At 34.3% G+C, this 15,795-nt stretch overlaps 1 protein-coding gene across 5 annotated transcripts in view; it reads right to left on the reverse strand.

Annotated features, from left to right (window-relative positions):
- LOC131061989 (uncharacterized) overlaps window positions 1-15,795 on the reverse strand; it is a 227,338-nt gene that overhangs the window by 141,405 nt on the left and 70,138 nt on the right. For all 5 annotated transcript variants that reach the window (XR_009110635.2, XR_009110636.2, XM_057995819.2 and 2 more), the window contains one exon: window positions 13,622-13,679. Coding sequence is in view for 3 of the 5 variants with exons in the window: in XM_057995819.2 (XP_057851802.2) it covers window positions 13,622-13,679 (58 nt within the window). In the remaining 2 variants the exon portion in view is untranslated. The remainder of the gene's footprint in view (window positions 1-13,621; window positions 13,680-15,795) is intronic.

Raw genomic sequence — 15,795 nt, forward strand, 5'->3', positions numbered from 1 at the left:
TTGATCAATGTCATAGCGGTGTCCCCTAACGGGGCAATGTTTTTGAGAGCTGTGGATTGTGAGGGCCAAATAAAAGATGGCCAATTTATTGCAGAAATTCTCATCTCTGCCATTGAGTCTGTGGGACCCCGCAATGTTGTCCAAGTCATAACGGACAATGCAAAAAAATTGTAGAGCTGCTGGTTTGTTGGTTGAGCAACGCTATGATCACATCTTTTGGACACCTTGTGCGATACATTCACTCAATCTTATGCTACAAAGGATTGGGCAAAAAATAAAATGGATCAGAGATGTGTATGCAGAGGCTAAGGACATCCAGATGTTCATCACAAACCACCACATGTCTCAAGGGATTTTTAGAACCTATTCGAATTTGGAGCTATTGAAGGTAAGTGAAATAGTAATTTAATTTTACATTTTCTGATTTTTTTTTATTTTCAGTGTTCATAATATCATTGTGTAAGCTATATTGTGTAGTATTCTTTAAAGTTTGGCTTTATTTTTTAATCATTTGGCATAAATTTGTGTTATAGGTTGCTGAGACCCGTTTTGCATCAACCACAATCATCTTAAGACGACTTGTGAAAGTTAAAGTGGCACTATGCAATATGGTGATCAGCACCAATTGGGCTATATGGAAGCAAAGTAGCACTGAGAGGGCAGAAAAAATTAGGGATAGAATATTGAATGAGAAATGGTGGGATCTTGTTACATATCTCCTAAGTATCACTAAGCCCATCATGAGCATGATTCGCTATACAGACATGGATAGGCCTTTGCATAGGTGAGATTTATGATGGCATTGACTCAATGCTTGAAAAAATAAAGGTCACTATAAATGAAAAAGAGAATGATCCTCAGGAGAAATTCTTCAAAGAACTGGAAGTAATTATTGTAGAAAGGTGGAATAAGATGACCACTCCTTTGCACCTTCTTGCCTATGCCTTGACACCTAAGTACTATAGCAAATAGTTTCTTGATAAACCAGGAAGGATTCCACCATGGAGAGATCTAGAAGTATTTGATGGGTACAAGGCAGCATTTCTTAGACTATATCCCGATGATGATTTGCGAGATGTTGTTACAAATGAGTTCATAGAATTCGCAAATGGGAATGGTCTAAGTGTTGATGCACTTCGTCATAGATCCAAGAAGGATGCTCATAGCTGGTGGTACTTCCATGGCACATGCTTCCAACACCTACAACCCCTCGCTATAAAAGTTTTATCACAAGTAAGTTTAATTAATTAAAATTTTAAATTTACAAGTTTTAGTTTATTTATAGTTTACTTTGTCTTCATAGGTTGCTAGTAATTTTATTTTTATTAATGTATAACTTTAATTGTTTACTTTGTCTTCATAGGTTGCTAGTTCATCTGCTTCAGAAAGAAATTGGAGCACATACTCTTTCATCCACTCAGTAAAGCGTAATAGGCTGCTATCAAAAAGAGCGGAGAATTTAGTATATGTGCATTCCAACCTACGTCTTCTTTCACACAAACAACATGACTACACACAAGGGGAAACAAAGATGTGGGATATAGAGCCAGAGCATACTCATTTGGATGCTCCTGCTTCTCAGCTTCTTGCATTGACACTTGATGACTCGGAAATTGAGCCAACTTATAGTGCAAGTGCAAGTGGCATTGGCTCATCTAATGTCAATGTCAATGAGGAGGAGGAGGAGGAGGAGGATGAATTAGATGATCCATTTGATGATTAAACTTTAAGTTTATATTGTTGAAAGTTGAAACAATGATACTTGAATATTTTGTCATTTTGATATTAAACTTGATGTATATGATGCTATTATGGTATGATCATGATGCTATGATTACAAGTTTATGTTTGTTTTGTTGTTTATATGATGCTATGTGACATGCAAATTTTAATTCATGCTTATAGGCTTCATAAATATCAAAATATATATATAATTTACATGTTTTTGTACTAACGAACCCAAACCCTTTTTCAAAATTTTGCCGTACCGGGTTCTTCGAACCCGAACCGGTGCCCGAACCCAAACCCGAACCAGCAACCTAGGTTTTTTCCTCTGAAATTCAAATGTAAATGCTCCCAGATTCACCTCACCAATTTGCATTTCATTTCACTCTCACATGGCATCCAAATGACATTTCATTTCATTTCCCATGGTGGGTGCCCAAGTTGCATTTTAACCAATAATTCAACAAGTTCTAACTTGCCTAAGTCTTCAATAATAACTTAATGCATTCTTCAAATTTCAACGCCTAACTTAGGAAAATATAACATTGATATTAGATAAAAATATGTCTTTTCCTAAGTCGCCCAATATATCATTAATCAGTAATAAAATAATTAAATATTAAACCTTAGGATAAGGAAATAATATTTAATTAAATCACTTATGACTCCAATACTGATTATCAACAAAATCCAGGATGAAGCTGAGCAATGAAGACCATTGAATTGTTACATGATCGGGACCCTGTCCAAACTGCTAAAAATAGAATTGATCAATACTGCTACTAACTAAAAATAGTAAGTCACGAAATACTCCTCTGAAAAACATGATCTTCACACCTGGAGAAAGAGCTTGGAAAGATCAGTAAGACAGCATCATCCAAACAGCCAAATCCTAACTTACTAAAAATAGTAAGTTCTCACTTCACCAAAGAATTAAATGCATGTTATACCACCCTGGAGCTCATGAAAAACCCAGAAGGAAACCATAGACAGAACTGAAGAATTACGCCCTGGTAAACCCTAAAAAGCTCGTGTAGAACTCCACAAAAGTTGGAAACCCTAATTCTCCTTTCCAAATAGCCTATGGGTCTCCGGAATAGGCCAATGGACCACTGAACTAATCACTGTGGAGAAGGGGACATTACATGCTACTACATCAAGATTACTATAACTTACCCAAATAGAAGAAAAGACTTGGTTATTCCAAATTAGATCTTTGAAGTGCAACTCAAAGAATTTTTTTCTGCAGACAAAACTCATGCTCACACTCAGAGATCTAAAGAGCCAATTCTTTTCTTCTTTTTTCAGGTCCAAAAAACTGGACAAAACTCAAAGAAGGCTTGGCTACTCCAAAACTAGCCTTTGACCTATAAGTCAAGATTTCCTATTCTCATCTTTGGGTGGTCAAGGCTCATGCTCCGACTAAGAGAGTATCACTGAAACTTAGAAAGATGTAAAGAGTCAACTTATTTAAATTCATGTTGGCTCATTCACCACTTGAGCTTTGGACTTTACTAACTGTCCCTGAGATTCTCATCCCTGTGCTGTTGAGAATTCAAAGTTAATGTGAGTGAATATCTAACTAGAACTTAAGTTGAACTAAGTGAATCTCTTGGTGGATTTATTAATGTAAAAATTCTGGCAATGCATGATTAAATACTAGGTTAAATAAATAACTGCACCTTCCCTTGGTTTGGTTCTTGCATGTAACCCATATAGCCATGAGTGCACAACAAAATGATTTTCTTTGTAACAAGTCAGCCACATGTTAGCTCAAGGATTCAATAAGAATGTGGCATTACCTCCCACTCCTTTTGGTCAGGTACTTCAGTAAAAAAGTAGCTTTTTTCTTGCCCTCAAGCCTTATCATCATTTTTTTCTTTTTTCAGCTACGTATACAAATTGATGAGCCTTAAGGGTTGTTGATTATGCTATAGATTACATTATAATCTCTTTATGTTCTCTTTCAACACGTGTTGCCCTTTTGTATTTTCATCTTTCACAGAAACTCAGTCAACTAAGAACTATCTTGAAATTCCATAAATAAGATAAAAACTATTTTAAAACCTAATATTTTCCAAAGAACCACAACTGAAACTAACGAAATTCTATTGTAGACTACCATTTGTAATGGCCTGCTGGTTTATAGAATATGAGTCCCGTCAGCATCTATTCAACCTCTTGTTTTTTTTGTATCATAATGTAAGGTACCAACTACGGGGAACCTATCACTTCATGTTTGTCTCTCATTACATCAACCTCATTAAGCATCCAAACAACTCATTCTTGTTGTACACCATTATACAAAGTTTAGAATTAACTATGTTATTGAAAGTAATTCCAACAAACTTTGTTCCTTTATCTTGTATTATTAGTAAATGTGAAGAAATGAGATAAGAGTAAAATCAAAGTTGCATGGAGACGCATACAGTATTGGATACGGGAATGGTATCGGATACGAATACGGCTATTTTTTGAGACCTCTCATTTAGGAATGGCAGGATACGACATTCATAAAAAACACATACATATATATATTTAACAGAACTTTCTAATTTATTAAAGAGGATTTTCATTACTGTGAAAGCAATATGGACACATAATTGGGAAATATTCCAAAATACTATATTTAAATATAGTTTTACTATTAAAACAAAGTTCAAATACATCAATGGTTTGGTAGAACCACATGCTATCAAAAATATCATCACTATTCTCCTGAAATTGGAGATCTATATCATCAAGATTCTCTGAAGAGTTAGGATGGTTGGATCGCGTGCGACCACCAACTAGACTCTCAAAACACACTGAAGATTCTCCAGAGGATCCTCCTAATATGTCAAAATTATCAACAATGGGATTGAGATGTGTCAATGCATTTATGGATACATCAATGTCACTCATCTTAGGTTGTACATCCCAAAGTCTACTAGGTCCTTTCATATAGTCTGTGGAGGAATGCGACAGGAGACGAAGATTGGAATGCACATATACAAGGTCTTATGTTTTGCTAGCTGCCAACCTATTTCGTTTCACAAAGTGGATGAAGCCATATGTACTCCAGTTCCTCTCAAATGCAGAAGAACTTGAAACCTGCAAATAAGTTTATATTATAAGTTACAAAGGCAAACAATCAAATAAAAATTTAAATAAAAAACAATTTAAATTAGAATATAATTCATATAAACTTAAACCTGTGACAAAAGTTTGATAGCCAGCTTTTGCAAATGTCTAGTTGTGGCAACATGGAAGTTCCACCACTTTATAGGGTCCATTTCTTTTTTATCAGCCATTGCATCAACATCTGCATAAGTTCCATCAGAGGATGCAAATGTCCCAAACTCATCTTGAATCTCTGTAGCAACTCTAGGATCTCTAAACATTTTTTTGAAAGCTTTTCTATACCCATCAACAACCTCAACATCCATATTTGGTGTTGTCCTAATTAGCAATGCTAACATATCAACATGGTAGTACTTGGGGTTCAAAGCATATGCCAAAAGATGCAAAGGAGTCGTCATTTTATCCCATCTCTTCTCAATTATCTCATATATTTGCCTATAAAAAAATTCAAAGGGATCTTGCTCTTTTGCTATAATGATATCTCTAACTTTCTCCACCATTGTATCTATGCAATCATAGATGTCACCCAATATTGGTTGATCAGTATCACAACGACGAATAAGGATGTATATTGGCTCAGTGAAAAATAGTAAATAATCTATTTGAGTCCACCAATCATCGTCAAGAATTAATCTTTTGATATTAGTTTCTCTATCTGTTTGAGACTACCTCCAAACTGCCCAAATGTCACTAATCACCATACTTTTCAAGGCTTGTTTGACATCCACAAGCCTTTTGAGAACAATGTAGTGTGTGGCAAAGCATGTCTCAACCACCTTCAATTAAAAAATATTATTTTTAGAAACATATAAATCTTACAAATATTTCAAAAAAAAAAAATTTTAAAATGCTTGAATAATTTTAAGACAAAAGAAAACTTACCTTTAGCAACTCTAGCTTGGCAAATTGTCTGTAAATGGCCTGTGACATGTGATGATTACATATAAACATCTAAATTTCTTTGGCTTCTTCATAAATCTTCTGGATCCAATGAATTTTGCCAATTTTTTGGAGCATTAAGTTCAAAGAGTGAACTACACAAGGTGTCCACCAAATGTTTGGATACCTTTCTTCCACGACCAACCCTGCTGCTCTGCATACCTTTGCATTATCAGTGATCACCTGAATAACACTTTCTAACTCCACTGACTCAATTGCCTCAATCATAATGTTGGCAATAATTTGGGTATCTTTCTCTTCAGCATTGCATTCCACTGCTTTCAAAAACATTGCCCCCTTTGGGCTCATTGCAACCACATTGATTAGTGGCCTATTCCTAGCATCCTTCCATCCATCACAAATGATAGAAACCCTTGATATTTTCCATGAATCTCGAATCACCTGTAATTTTCTATCAATAATATCTTTTTCTTTAGCCAAAAGGGTTGTACGAATTTTCTCATACCCTGGACTTTTGTATCCTTTTGGGGCTTCATTAATTGATCTAACCATCTCTTGCCAATATGGAGAGTGAACCACATTGAATGAAATTCCATTCGCATACAAACAACATGCAATATTCTGGTTAGTATCCTCTCGACTTTGCAAATTAAATGCCTTTTCAAGAGGTCCTAAATTACTCCTCTTGTGACCAGAAGATATTCCTGAAGCTGGATGCAAAGGAGGTCTATTTAGACTTAGACTTAGCATTTGATTCAATGTTTGACCTTGATTATTAGCTTCATCCTCTTCTTTTTTATATTTTGCAATCTTCTCATCTGACAATCCCTTCCCTGGACTATCACCAACATTTGGACCAGGGCAAACTTCACACCCTGTACCTTTATGTGGCAAAGATGTCTACGAACCCTAGTATAAGAACCATTGTAGTCCTTTAGACACTCATGACACTTCCATTTAAAACCTCCACCACCTTGAAATTTTTCAAGAATGGTGGCGTATTTCCATAATGGAAATTTGGTGTTTGGTTTGATCCACTTGTCGTTGTCTGATGCTCTAACATTGGATGATGACGCCATGATCAGTAATGACCTGCAAAAAAATAATTTGATAAAATCATAAAAAATAAATAATTATACATTAAATTTATGAAACACAAATTATAATTTATAAATTGTCAAATTGATTTAATAATAATGTAATTTAATTAATTTATAATATATATAATTATATAATATCTCCTATTTCAAATTTAATTATACACTATAAAATCTACTTTAAAAATTAAATCTAATTTATTTATCAATTTAAAATAAATTAAATATAATATATATAACTATTATAATATTAATTGGTTTAATCCAAATTAATCAATATAAATAAAAAATAATTATTTAAATTAAAATGACTTAATCTAAACTAACCTAATGAGCCAAAAAAAAAAAAAAAAAAAAAACAGACTAAATCTATACATATTGGAATCAAATTTTAAATAAAAAAATAGCCATCCCAAAATCTAAATATAAAAGCTAAACTATATAAAAATCACAGCATATTTATCATTTATGTGGTGTGATTTAACATGTTTTATATTTATAAATATGAAAACATGTTAAATCGCACCATATAAATTGAACAATAAAGATTTTAAAAAAATTCTCCCAATCACCATGTATAAATATAAAACATTTTAAATCGTGAAACATATAAATTTTTTAAAAATTCCCAGAACCATATGAAAATCGCCAAAATTAAAGATTAAATTTGAAAAGTATTGAAATCAAATTATAAAAACATTCGAACTAAAACATTCAGACGCACCTGTACGGAGGAAGCCAAAATCAAAGCCGAAACCACAGAAGCCAGAAGCCAAACGCGCAGGCCAAAATCGCGAACGTGACAGGCACCAAGGAAGGGCGGGCAAGTCTGCGTCCTTACAAGAAACCCTAAAAAAAACTTGCAGACTCAGAAAGGATGAGCTTACGGGAATGCTAATTCACCACTAACGGAATGTTGTGTTCTGCCATCGTTTCGAGGGTTTATTTATAGCAAATTAATCTGTTTTTTTTTTGGATTAAAACTACAGTCAACTGAATTTTTTTTCAAATTAATCTCTTTTTTTAGAAATTGCATGCCGGCAATTCTGGCACGGGTAAAAAAAATTTAATCTGTTTTTTTTTATTAAAACTACAGTGAACCGAATAATTTTTTAAATTAATCTCTTTTTTCAGAAATTCCATACCGGCGATTTTGGCACGGGTAAAAAAATGTTAAGTTTTTTGAAACGTGTAGAAACGTTTTCCGGCCGTATTTGCACCGTACCATCTCCGTGTCCGTACCAAATACGGCAATACGTGTGTCAGGAGAGGGAGGGTGGTGTTTCCAGTAACTCTAAGTAAAATGGCTTGAAAGGCTTATTACACAAAAGCATCATATAGAATTATAAAGGTACTATCATCTACCATATTTAACGATAGTACAACATGCTCATTAAGAGCTGCAACTACAATAACTACAATAAAACTTATTTCATAACCAGCACCTAACTACCGAATACACTATAGCATAAATACACTTAATACATCAAATATGCCCCTTATAATGTGCAGAAACGGGAAGGAGTATCTGCATAAGCAACTACCATGGCAATATGCACATGAGAAAGGTGTGAATAAAGAACATATTGAACATACCCTATTGCAAGTTTTCAATTTCTTTCTATCTTCTAAGGTGATGCTTCTAGTTTGGTAAAGTCATCATCAAGCTATCCTTCAAAGTAGCACTACGGCATCTGAGGCATAACAAGTGAAATTTACAAAGACCAATTCTCGATTAATGATGAACTCTATATAATTTGAACCATAGCCAAGGTGAAGACACCTTCAATTTTAAATAGTTGATACACGTGGAGAAGAACCACCCACACACTAACACATTGGAACACCCCAAACACTATAAGGTACATCTGGTAATGGTGCCACAATAATGGCTTCTACCTTGACCTCCTTAGATTTATGACTAGACCGTCGTTCCTCTAGCATAGCATGCAAGTTAGAATCATTGAATTTGTACAAGCCTCTGCACACACCACCTAGCCTAATGCCTTGAGTAATTACTATACCCTAATTCACATCACTAACAATGCTCCCTATCCCACAAAAACAAACAAAAACATTGATATTTTTGTAATCTAGCTTATAGAGAGTAACATTTTGTTCAATCCTGGAACATACCTAACATTCTATACCAAATTTTTGATGCCTTTATTGAGTACAATCCTCACATCACCTATTCCTTTATATATGACTTGTCATCAAACAAAAAAAAAATCCATGTGACTGATCAACAATTTACCTGACATATTAGTCTCTTTCAACAAGTGAGGCGCTTAGATGCATTTGAATCAACAAACCAAAAATTGCTTTTAGCATTATTGGAAACAGCCATCAATGCAAACTCCTCATCATGTTCTTCCTCAACAATATTTACCACATCGGCTTCATTTTATAGTTTATAGTGTCATTTCTTGCAATCATTCTTCAGATGCTCAAATTTCTTACAATAGAATATTTGTACTTTTCTCCGCATTTGCGAATACGAAGGATGAGAACTATGGCATGTACCCTAAGAAAGTGCACCTTTTGAACTCCTAGAAGAAATGCCACTTATCTACTCGAGTCACCATCCCTTTTGCATCAAATATGAACTAACCTTGTCAAAGTTCAAAGTCTAACTTTCTACCAAAAGGTTAGTGAGTCCATAAAGGTCTAACAAGAAGGCAACAAGTAATTGAGGATCAAAGCATCCATATCTTCCTATCAACTAGTTTGTTGACTACAACAACCTAATCCCTATGATTTTTTAGGACCCACTGTCATGTAATTTCGTACAAAACAACAAATTATTCAAATTTAGGACCTAGCTTTTCTTGCAAACTTCACATTTGTTTTTCAAACTATCCCACAGTGTAAGTGCAAATGTGACATTCCAGACTTCTGGAATTAAATCATCAAACATAGACAACTTGAGTTACCATGGATTCTCAGTGACCATTGTCAAAATTATCTAGGTGGCTGCATGTTTAATTTGAATCCCTAAGATGAAGCTAAAATCTGTGTCCAATGAAGCTCAAATGTGAATTCTATGTGAGAATAGGGATTTTGTCCTATGAACTTCTCACTTAAACATGGACACGCAAAACAATTTCCAAAAAAGGATTTGTGTAAAGTGTAAATGATGATCTAGAAAGGATGCGTTCACTCTTTTATATCCCTCAAAACAATTATAGGTAGACCACAAAATAAACCCATAACTGCAAATTTGGACAACGATTATAGGCAAGAAAGATTCCACTTTTGAAAGTTATGGTGCCAAAAATAGACCACTGATGACATTGCTACACATGCTAGGATGTTGGGAAGAGAACGGAAACAATGGCAGGAATGTCGGGGATTAGGGGTTTAAGATACCAAAAGACTCATACTACAAGATGGGGGGTTAGGGGTCAAGCAACGGACATGCTGGGAAAGACAGGTTCGGAAGTCCGACAAATACAACTGTAAAGTAGGGGAAGGATGGAAGGCATGCTAGATGGAGAAGTTCAGAACTCCAATAGAAAAAAGTAGAAAATACAGTTGGAAGGAAAGATATACTCAGAAAGGAAAAAACATAGTAAACAGGACCAGGAGAGAGACAAGAACAGACCTAATATGTACAGACTTAGATTAAATGGAAACGGGACATGACATATAAGCATGTGCTACATTGATAGGAGTGAAGAGGTTCCATGATATTTATGTTTATTTGAAATCAATGGCATTTCCTCCTAATTCTTCTAAAAACCCCAACATTTGTATTCATAAATTTGCAGCTAAGTATCTAATTCCTGCAGTTGTCTCTATAGGTGTGGTTATAATAGTTTATTACTTAGATTCCTTGATGACATGAGAAAGACATTACCCTTAAAGAAGCCCATAGAAGCATATGTGGTGAACATGTGAGTGCCAGATTATTGGTTCAAAAGATGTTGAGAATGGGCTATTCATAGAGCAAGATGGGAAAGCATTTGTATGGTTTTCTTTGACAATGTGTTATATGTAAATAACATAGTAATTTAAAACATGCACCTGTTCATGAGTTACAAGCATTTACTTCTCTGTCGTCATTCCCTACATGGGGGTTGGACATGGTCGACAAGAGATCGCCCCAACTTCTTCATATGGAAACACACTTATTATTACTACAGATTAGTTTACAAAGTGTGTTGAAGTAATGCCCTTTAGTCTATTTTCATTTTCAAGTTTCAATGTTTGTGCATTTCTCACGGAAAATGTCATCTTAGATTCAGATTGCCATCCACAATTGCTATTGATGATAGAACATCTTTTAAGAACAAAGAAGTGAAAAAAAAATTGTATATGTTTCACATGCACTAGTGTTTCTCTTACCTTTATTATGCATGGAGCACTAGTCAAACAAAAGCTACAAACAAAACAATTGAGCAAATATTGAGGAAAACAGACAAACATGATAAAAATTGGCATACACAACTTGTGCCTACATTATGGGCTTATCACACTTGTAATAATGAAAGTTTACATCCTAGAGCTTACAATTAGTGTAAATTTACCTTTTATGTGATTATTATATAAAGAAAAACAGATTTCTTTCAATAGTCAGTATAACTTATAAAATTCAGATCTATGCTAAGTAAGGCAAATCTTTGAGAGCTAAGAAAGGAATTGTTATTGTAATTGAAAGAAGGAAAAGGTTGAGAAGATGTCCCTGCTTTAGATTTTTCTTAAAATGACTACAAAAGGTTGTAATAGGGTAGAGGAAGGTTTTTAGAGCTTTCTAGGCTATAATAATCAGTGCTGGAAAATATTAAACATTTGTGTCCAGGTTCTAGGCACTAGTGTCTAGACTTCGGGCACTAGTGACCCCGTCAAGCACTCATGTCTCCAGTGAACACTCTCCTTAATTTTAAAGTTGCTTGCATTAGTTTTTAAAGTTGCTTGCCTAAATTTTTCAAGCATTGTGATGTGTGCAAAGTCTTGACATGACATATTTGTAGGGAAATATAGTTGTTCCCCCGTCCATGCGTCCCCCCGTCAAGGAACTCGGTGGAACACTGAATTTAATAGAAATGAAATTATTTACCTGGTTTTGATAACAATAGATAGTTGCCCACTATTTTGACCGTGTCTTTTGAACCGTAACTCCAAATTATATGTTTTTGGATAACATTGGAAGCAAAACAACGAGATCTGACTAGGTTGTTCTCAAAATTTGAAGAGGGTTTCTTTTGTGCTAATCAAATATATAGTGCAGGATTGAACTCAATTTGTGGAATAGATCTTTTGTGCATTAAATGCTTGACAGACCACGAAATCCTATACCTACAAAATAGAGTTTCTTCTTGATATCTAGACCTGTAATAAGTGATTGGTGGTGTTCATAAACACCTTTTAGGAGCTTGTTAAATGAGGTGATTCTCCCATGGTCAAAACCCTATACAAAACAATTTTGTCTACATGATGGATGTGTAAAAGTGAATTAGGTTTTGTCCTTTTATGCAACCTATAAAATAATTTGAAATATTCCATGCTCAAGTTGATAACCAATGGCTAGCTGGAAGGGGATGACATGGGCCCAATTTTAAAATTTGACTTTATAAAATGTGGGAATCAAGCTTGTGCCACCTAGTATCTAGGGCGGGGAACAAGTAATTTGCAACTAAAATCCAGATTCTTGGGATGAAGAAAGTCAAGATGAGTGAAGGCTCAAGTAATTTGCCAGCCATTACACAAAAATACGCCACTTGTACACTAGCTGGTCCAAGTGAACTTAAAATGAATTCATAAAGTGCAGAGTATGCAAATTTCACCATTATGGTATGTTATGATCCAACTAATGCTTTGACATAGAGTTGTTCATTTTAATTTTTGGATGATTTAAAGGTACCCATGTAAAGTTTAATTGCAAAATGCAAGTCACGCAAGTGCTAGATTGTAAATTATTACATTATTTTCTGATTTTTCAAATGCTTGTCTAAGACCTATCCAAATGAGCAATATCAAGTTAAAACTAAATTTGTCATCTATCGAACTTTTATCATATGCTACTGTTAACACTTCCATGCCATTCTATGGAAACAGTTTGCACTTATTTAAAAATTGTTTTAGGTTGCAATAGGTTCTACATGAATGTTGGCAAGGAAAATGGATACACAGACTGGAGTTCTGAGTCCAGGCTTCTTGTACATTGTATTTATACCCAGGTAGTTACAATAGAAGAACAGTCAGATGTTGTACAGTGATATATGTTAAAATGCAGTATGATAAAGACTCCAGATAAAGAATTACCAGTTCATCTTATACTCTTTAACACAACATAATAGTATGCCAATTATTTGCAGTATATTTCATTCATTATTTAATGGTTTAGCATATTCTCATCTTACACATACATCATCCTTTACATATAGTCTTATCATACACATCATCGTCTTCCTTTACATATAGTTGTATCATATATTATTTACATTAGGGATGTGTCCCTTGTGATCGCTATGCCTCTTAGCTTATTTGGGAGTCTGCCTAGAGCAGCACATTACTCTTGCAGTCAGATGCGGTGGTGTAGGTGCTTCTATAACTTTGGCTCTTTAACCTGCTAATAAAGAAAATCTCAATTTTTTATTCTCTGCCTTGAAGCTTCAAATTTATTTGCTTTGTTTATTTCTTAGATAATCTTATCAACCATAAAATTCCTTTCATAGGTTCGAGGAATGTAATGATTATCTACTAGATCAACCATGAGTATATGCCTAAATGTGCATTGAACATTTTTTTACTTTAAAAGGCTTTCAGACTACCTTGTCAATGCTGCTATACACCAACCCATCCAGCCCACACACAGCTAACTGCTCCTTTCTGCAAGGAATGAAAAATCCAGCTAAAATCCCAGATGTTACAAAAGAAACAGAGGAGGTTGGGAAAGAGCTCCAATCCCCTCCCATCAATTTCAAATTTCAACCTATAAAAACAAAAAGACAATCAGAAAATGAAATTTAAATAAGGGAACGAGAAGATTTCTATTTAGAACCTTAAATGTTGGATCCACTGTCACAGAGTCTGAAACCATGATATGCAAAAAATTTAGGAACACAAGATAGCTATGATAACAAAGAACTGGTGTAATAGAATCACCATAGTTTAAAGAAGAAATCCTGCTTATTTGTCAACTGTCTAGGAATTCATTCAAAAGCACTTGAACTATTGGTAAAAACAACAATTTATTTATAAAATTAGAAAAACAGTTCATCAATGCTCCACAATACAAAGAAGATTTCTGGAGAAAGGTGAAAAGAAAATAAGGATTTATAGCCCTGGTCCTTGCAAGTTCTTACACAATTTACTTCAATAAATGACCTAGTGCCACCTAGGTAATATTTCTTCTTTGCACCTTTTGATCTTCCATAATGTTCCATTATCCTCCACAAGAATCTTAAATTCCTTCTAAGTTTGGTTTAGTCCAATAGGGATGCTTCAATTCATTCAAAGAATATTTGAAAAAAAGGTAACAAGTTTTTCCCTCAAAATATGTTCCAGCTTCCATTTTTTATGTTGATTTCATGCATTAGTACTACTGTGAACTCTTCATGAATTCTTTTAGACAGAGAAGAAAAAAACATGAAAAAATTGTACTTAATTGGGAATCACTACCCATGCCGATTTTTACCCCGAAAACAAATTGCAAGATTTCAATGTACCAGTCAATAAGTTTTGACTGGTTTTTGCAAGTTTACAAACATTTAAATCAGGTTTCAACTATCATGAGATGCATTCTAACTTTTTGCACATATTTTTGACCAGTTTTTTAACAAACACAACCCACGAATTTATTGTTCTCAATAGAGTTTTGATAGTAGAAAAGGCATATTCTAGAGAAGCCAAGACAAACATTAAAACTGCATTTCCTTGACTATTCTGACTGCAATGAATGTGACTGTAACAAATGTGATAGTTCTAAATTCTCTCAGAGTCTCAATAAAAGAGTAATGCATTTTGTTGGTCTCTACTTGATCATGTCTAAGGAGTAATATTTATCTCCATGTCTCTGCTCATGGTCGGTACTCTCCCAGAGCCAGCTTGATAGCTTAATTGATAACCATTTCTTGTAAATGTTATTCAATTTTCAATTTAAGATGCAAGTTATATTCAAGGTTATCTTTTCTTTCAAGTATGTGTTTATTTCTTAATATAATAAATCTGATTGTTGTCTAGTATGTTGCAGATAGAGAAAGAGCATTTATGAATTTCAATGATCTTCCTTCATTTTACCGATCAATATATATATATATATATATATATATATGCAAACATAGCCGATCAAGATACTACTTGATCGTGCCTCTTCATACCGGTAATCGGTGTGTATGCATGTAATCATTGAACCCGATACTTAATCGGTGGGTAAGTATTTACTATCAAACCCGATATCAATCGGTGCTGATCATTTAACATTAAGACCGATATTAATCGGTGTGTTTAGCATTAGCAATACACCCGATACCAATCGGTGTGTTAGACCCGATACCAATCAATGTCTTGTGCATTACGTTTAGTAATGTTAATCGGTGTTAGTTAAGAACCCGATTGTTAATACAAGGTTATATATATGAAACGCAGAATACGATCACAGTTAGATCGTGTATCGTGTACATAATATATAATTTCTGAATCATGATCATAATCTCATGTGTGTATAAGATAACTGGAGTCTTATCATAGTCTATCGATGAGATAGATGATTGAATGAGAGACTTCATTTATCTCTCATTCAATCATTTATCTTACCGAGGCTATTTTGTATCAACACTCCCTCTTAGCTAGGGAAGATAAATGGAAGACAACATATCTAGTATCACATTTCTAATGATGGTCAGCATTCCTTACGTAATCTGACTCTCTAGAAGATCATATCACCTAAACATGTGACATGAAGTATCATTAATCATCTGATATAGGAAATCATATCATCTAAACA

Source organism: Cryptomeria japonica, chromosome 2, assembly GCF_030272615.1.
Source record: "Cryptomeria japonica chromosome 2, Sugi_1.0, whole genome shotgun sequence".
NCBI classification, from domain to species: Eukaryota; Viridiplantae; Streptophyta; class Pinopsida; order Cupressales; family Cupressaceae; genus Cryptomeria; species Cryptomeria japonica.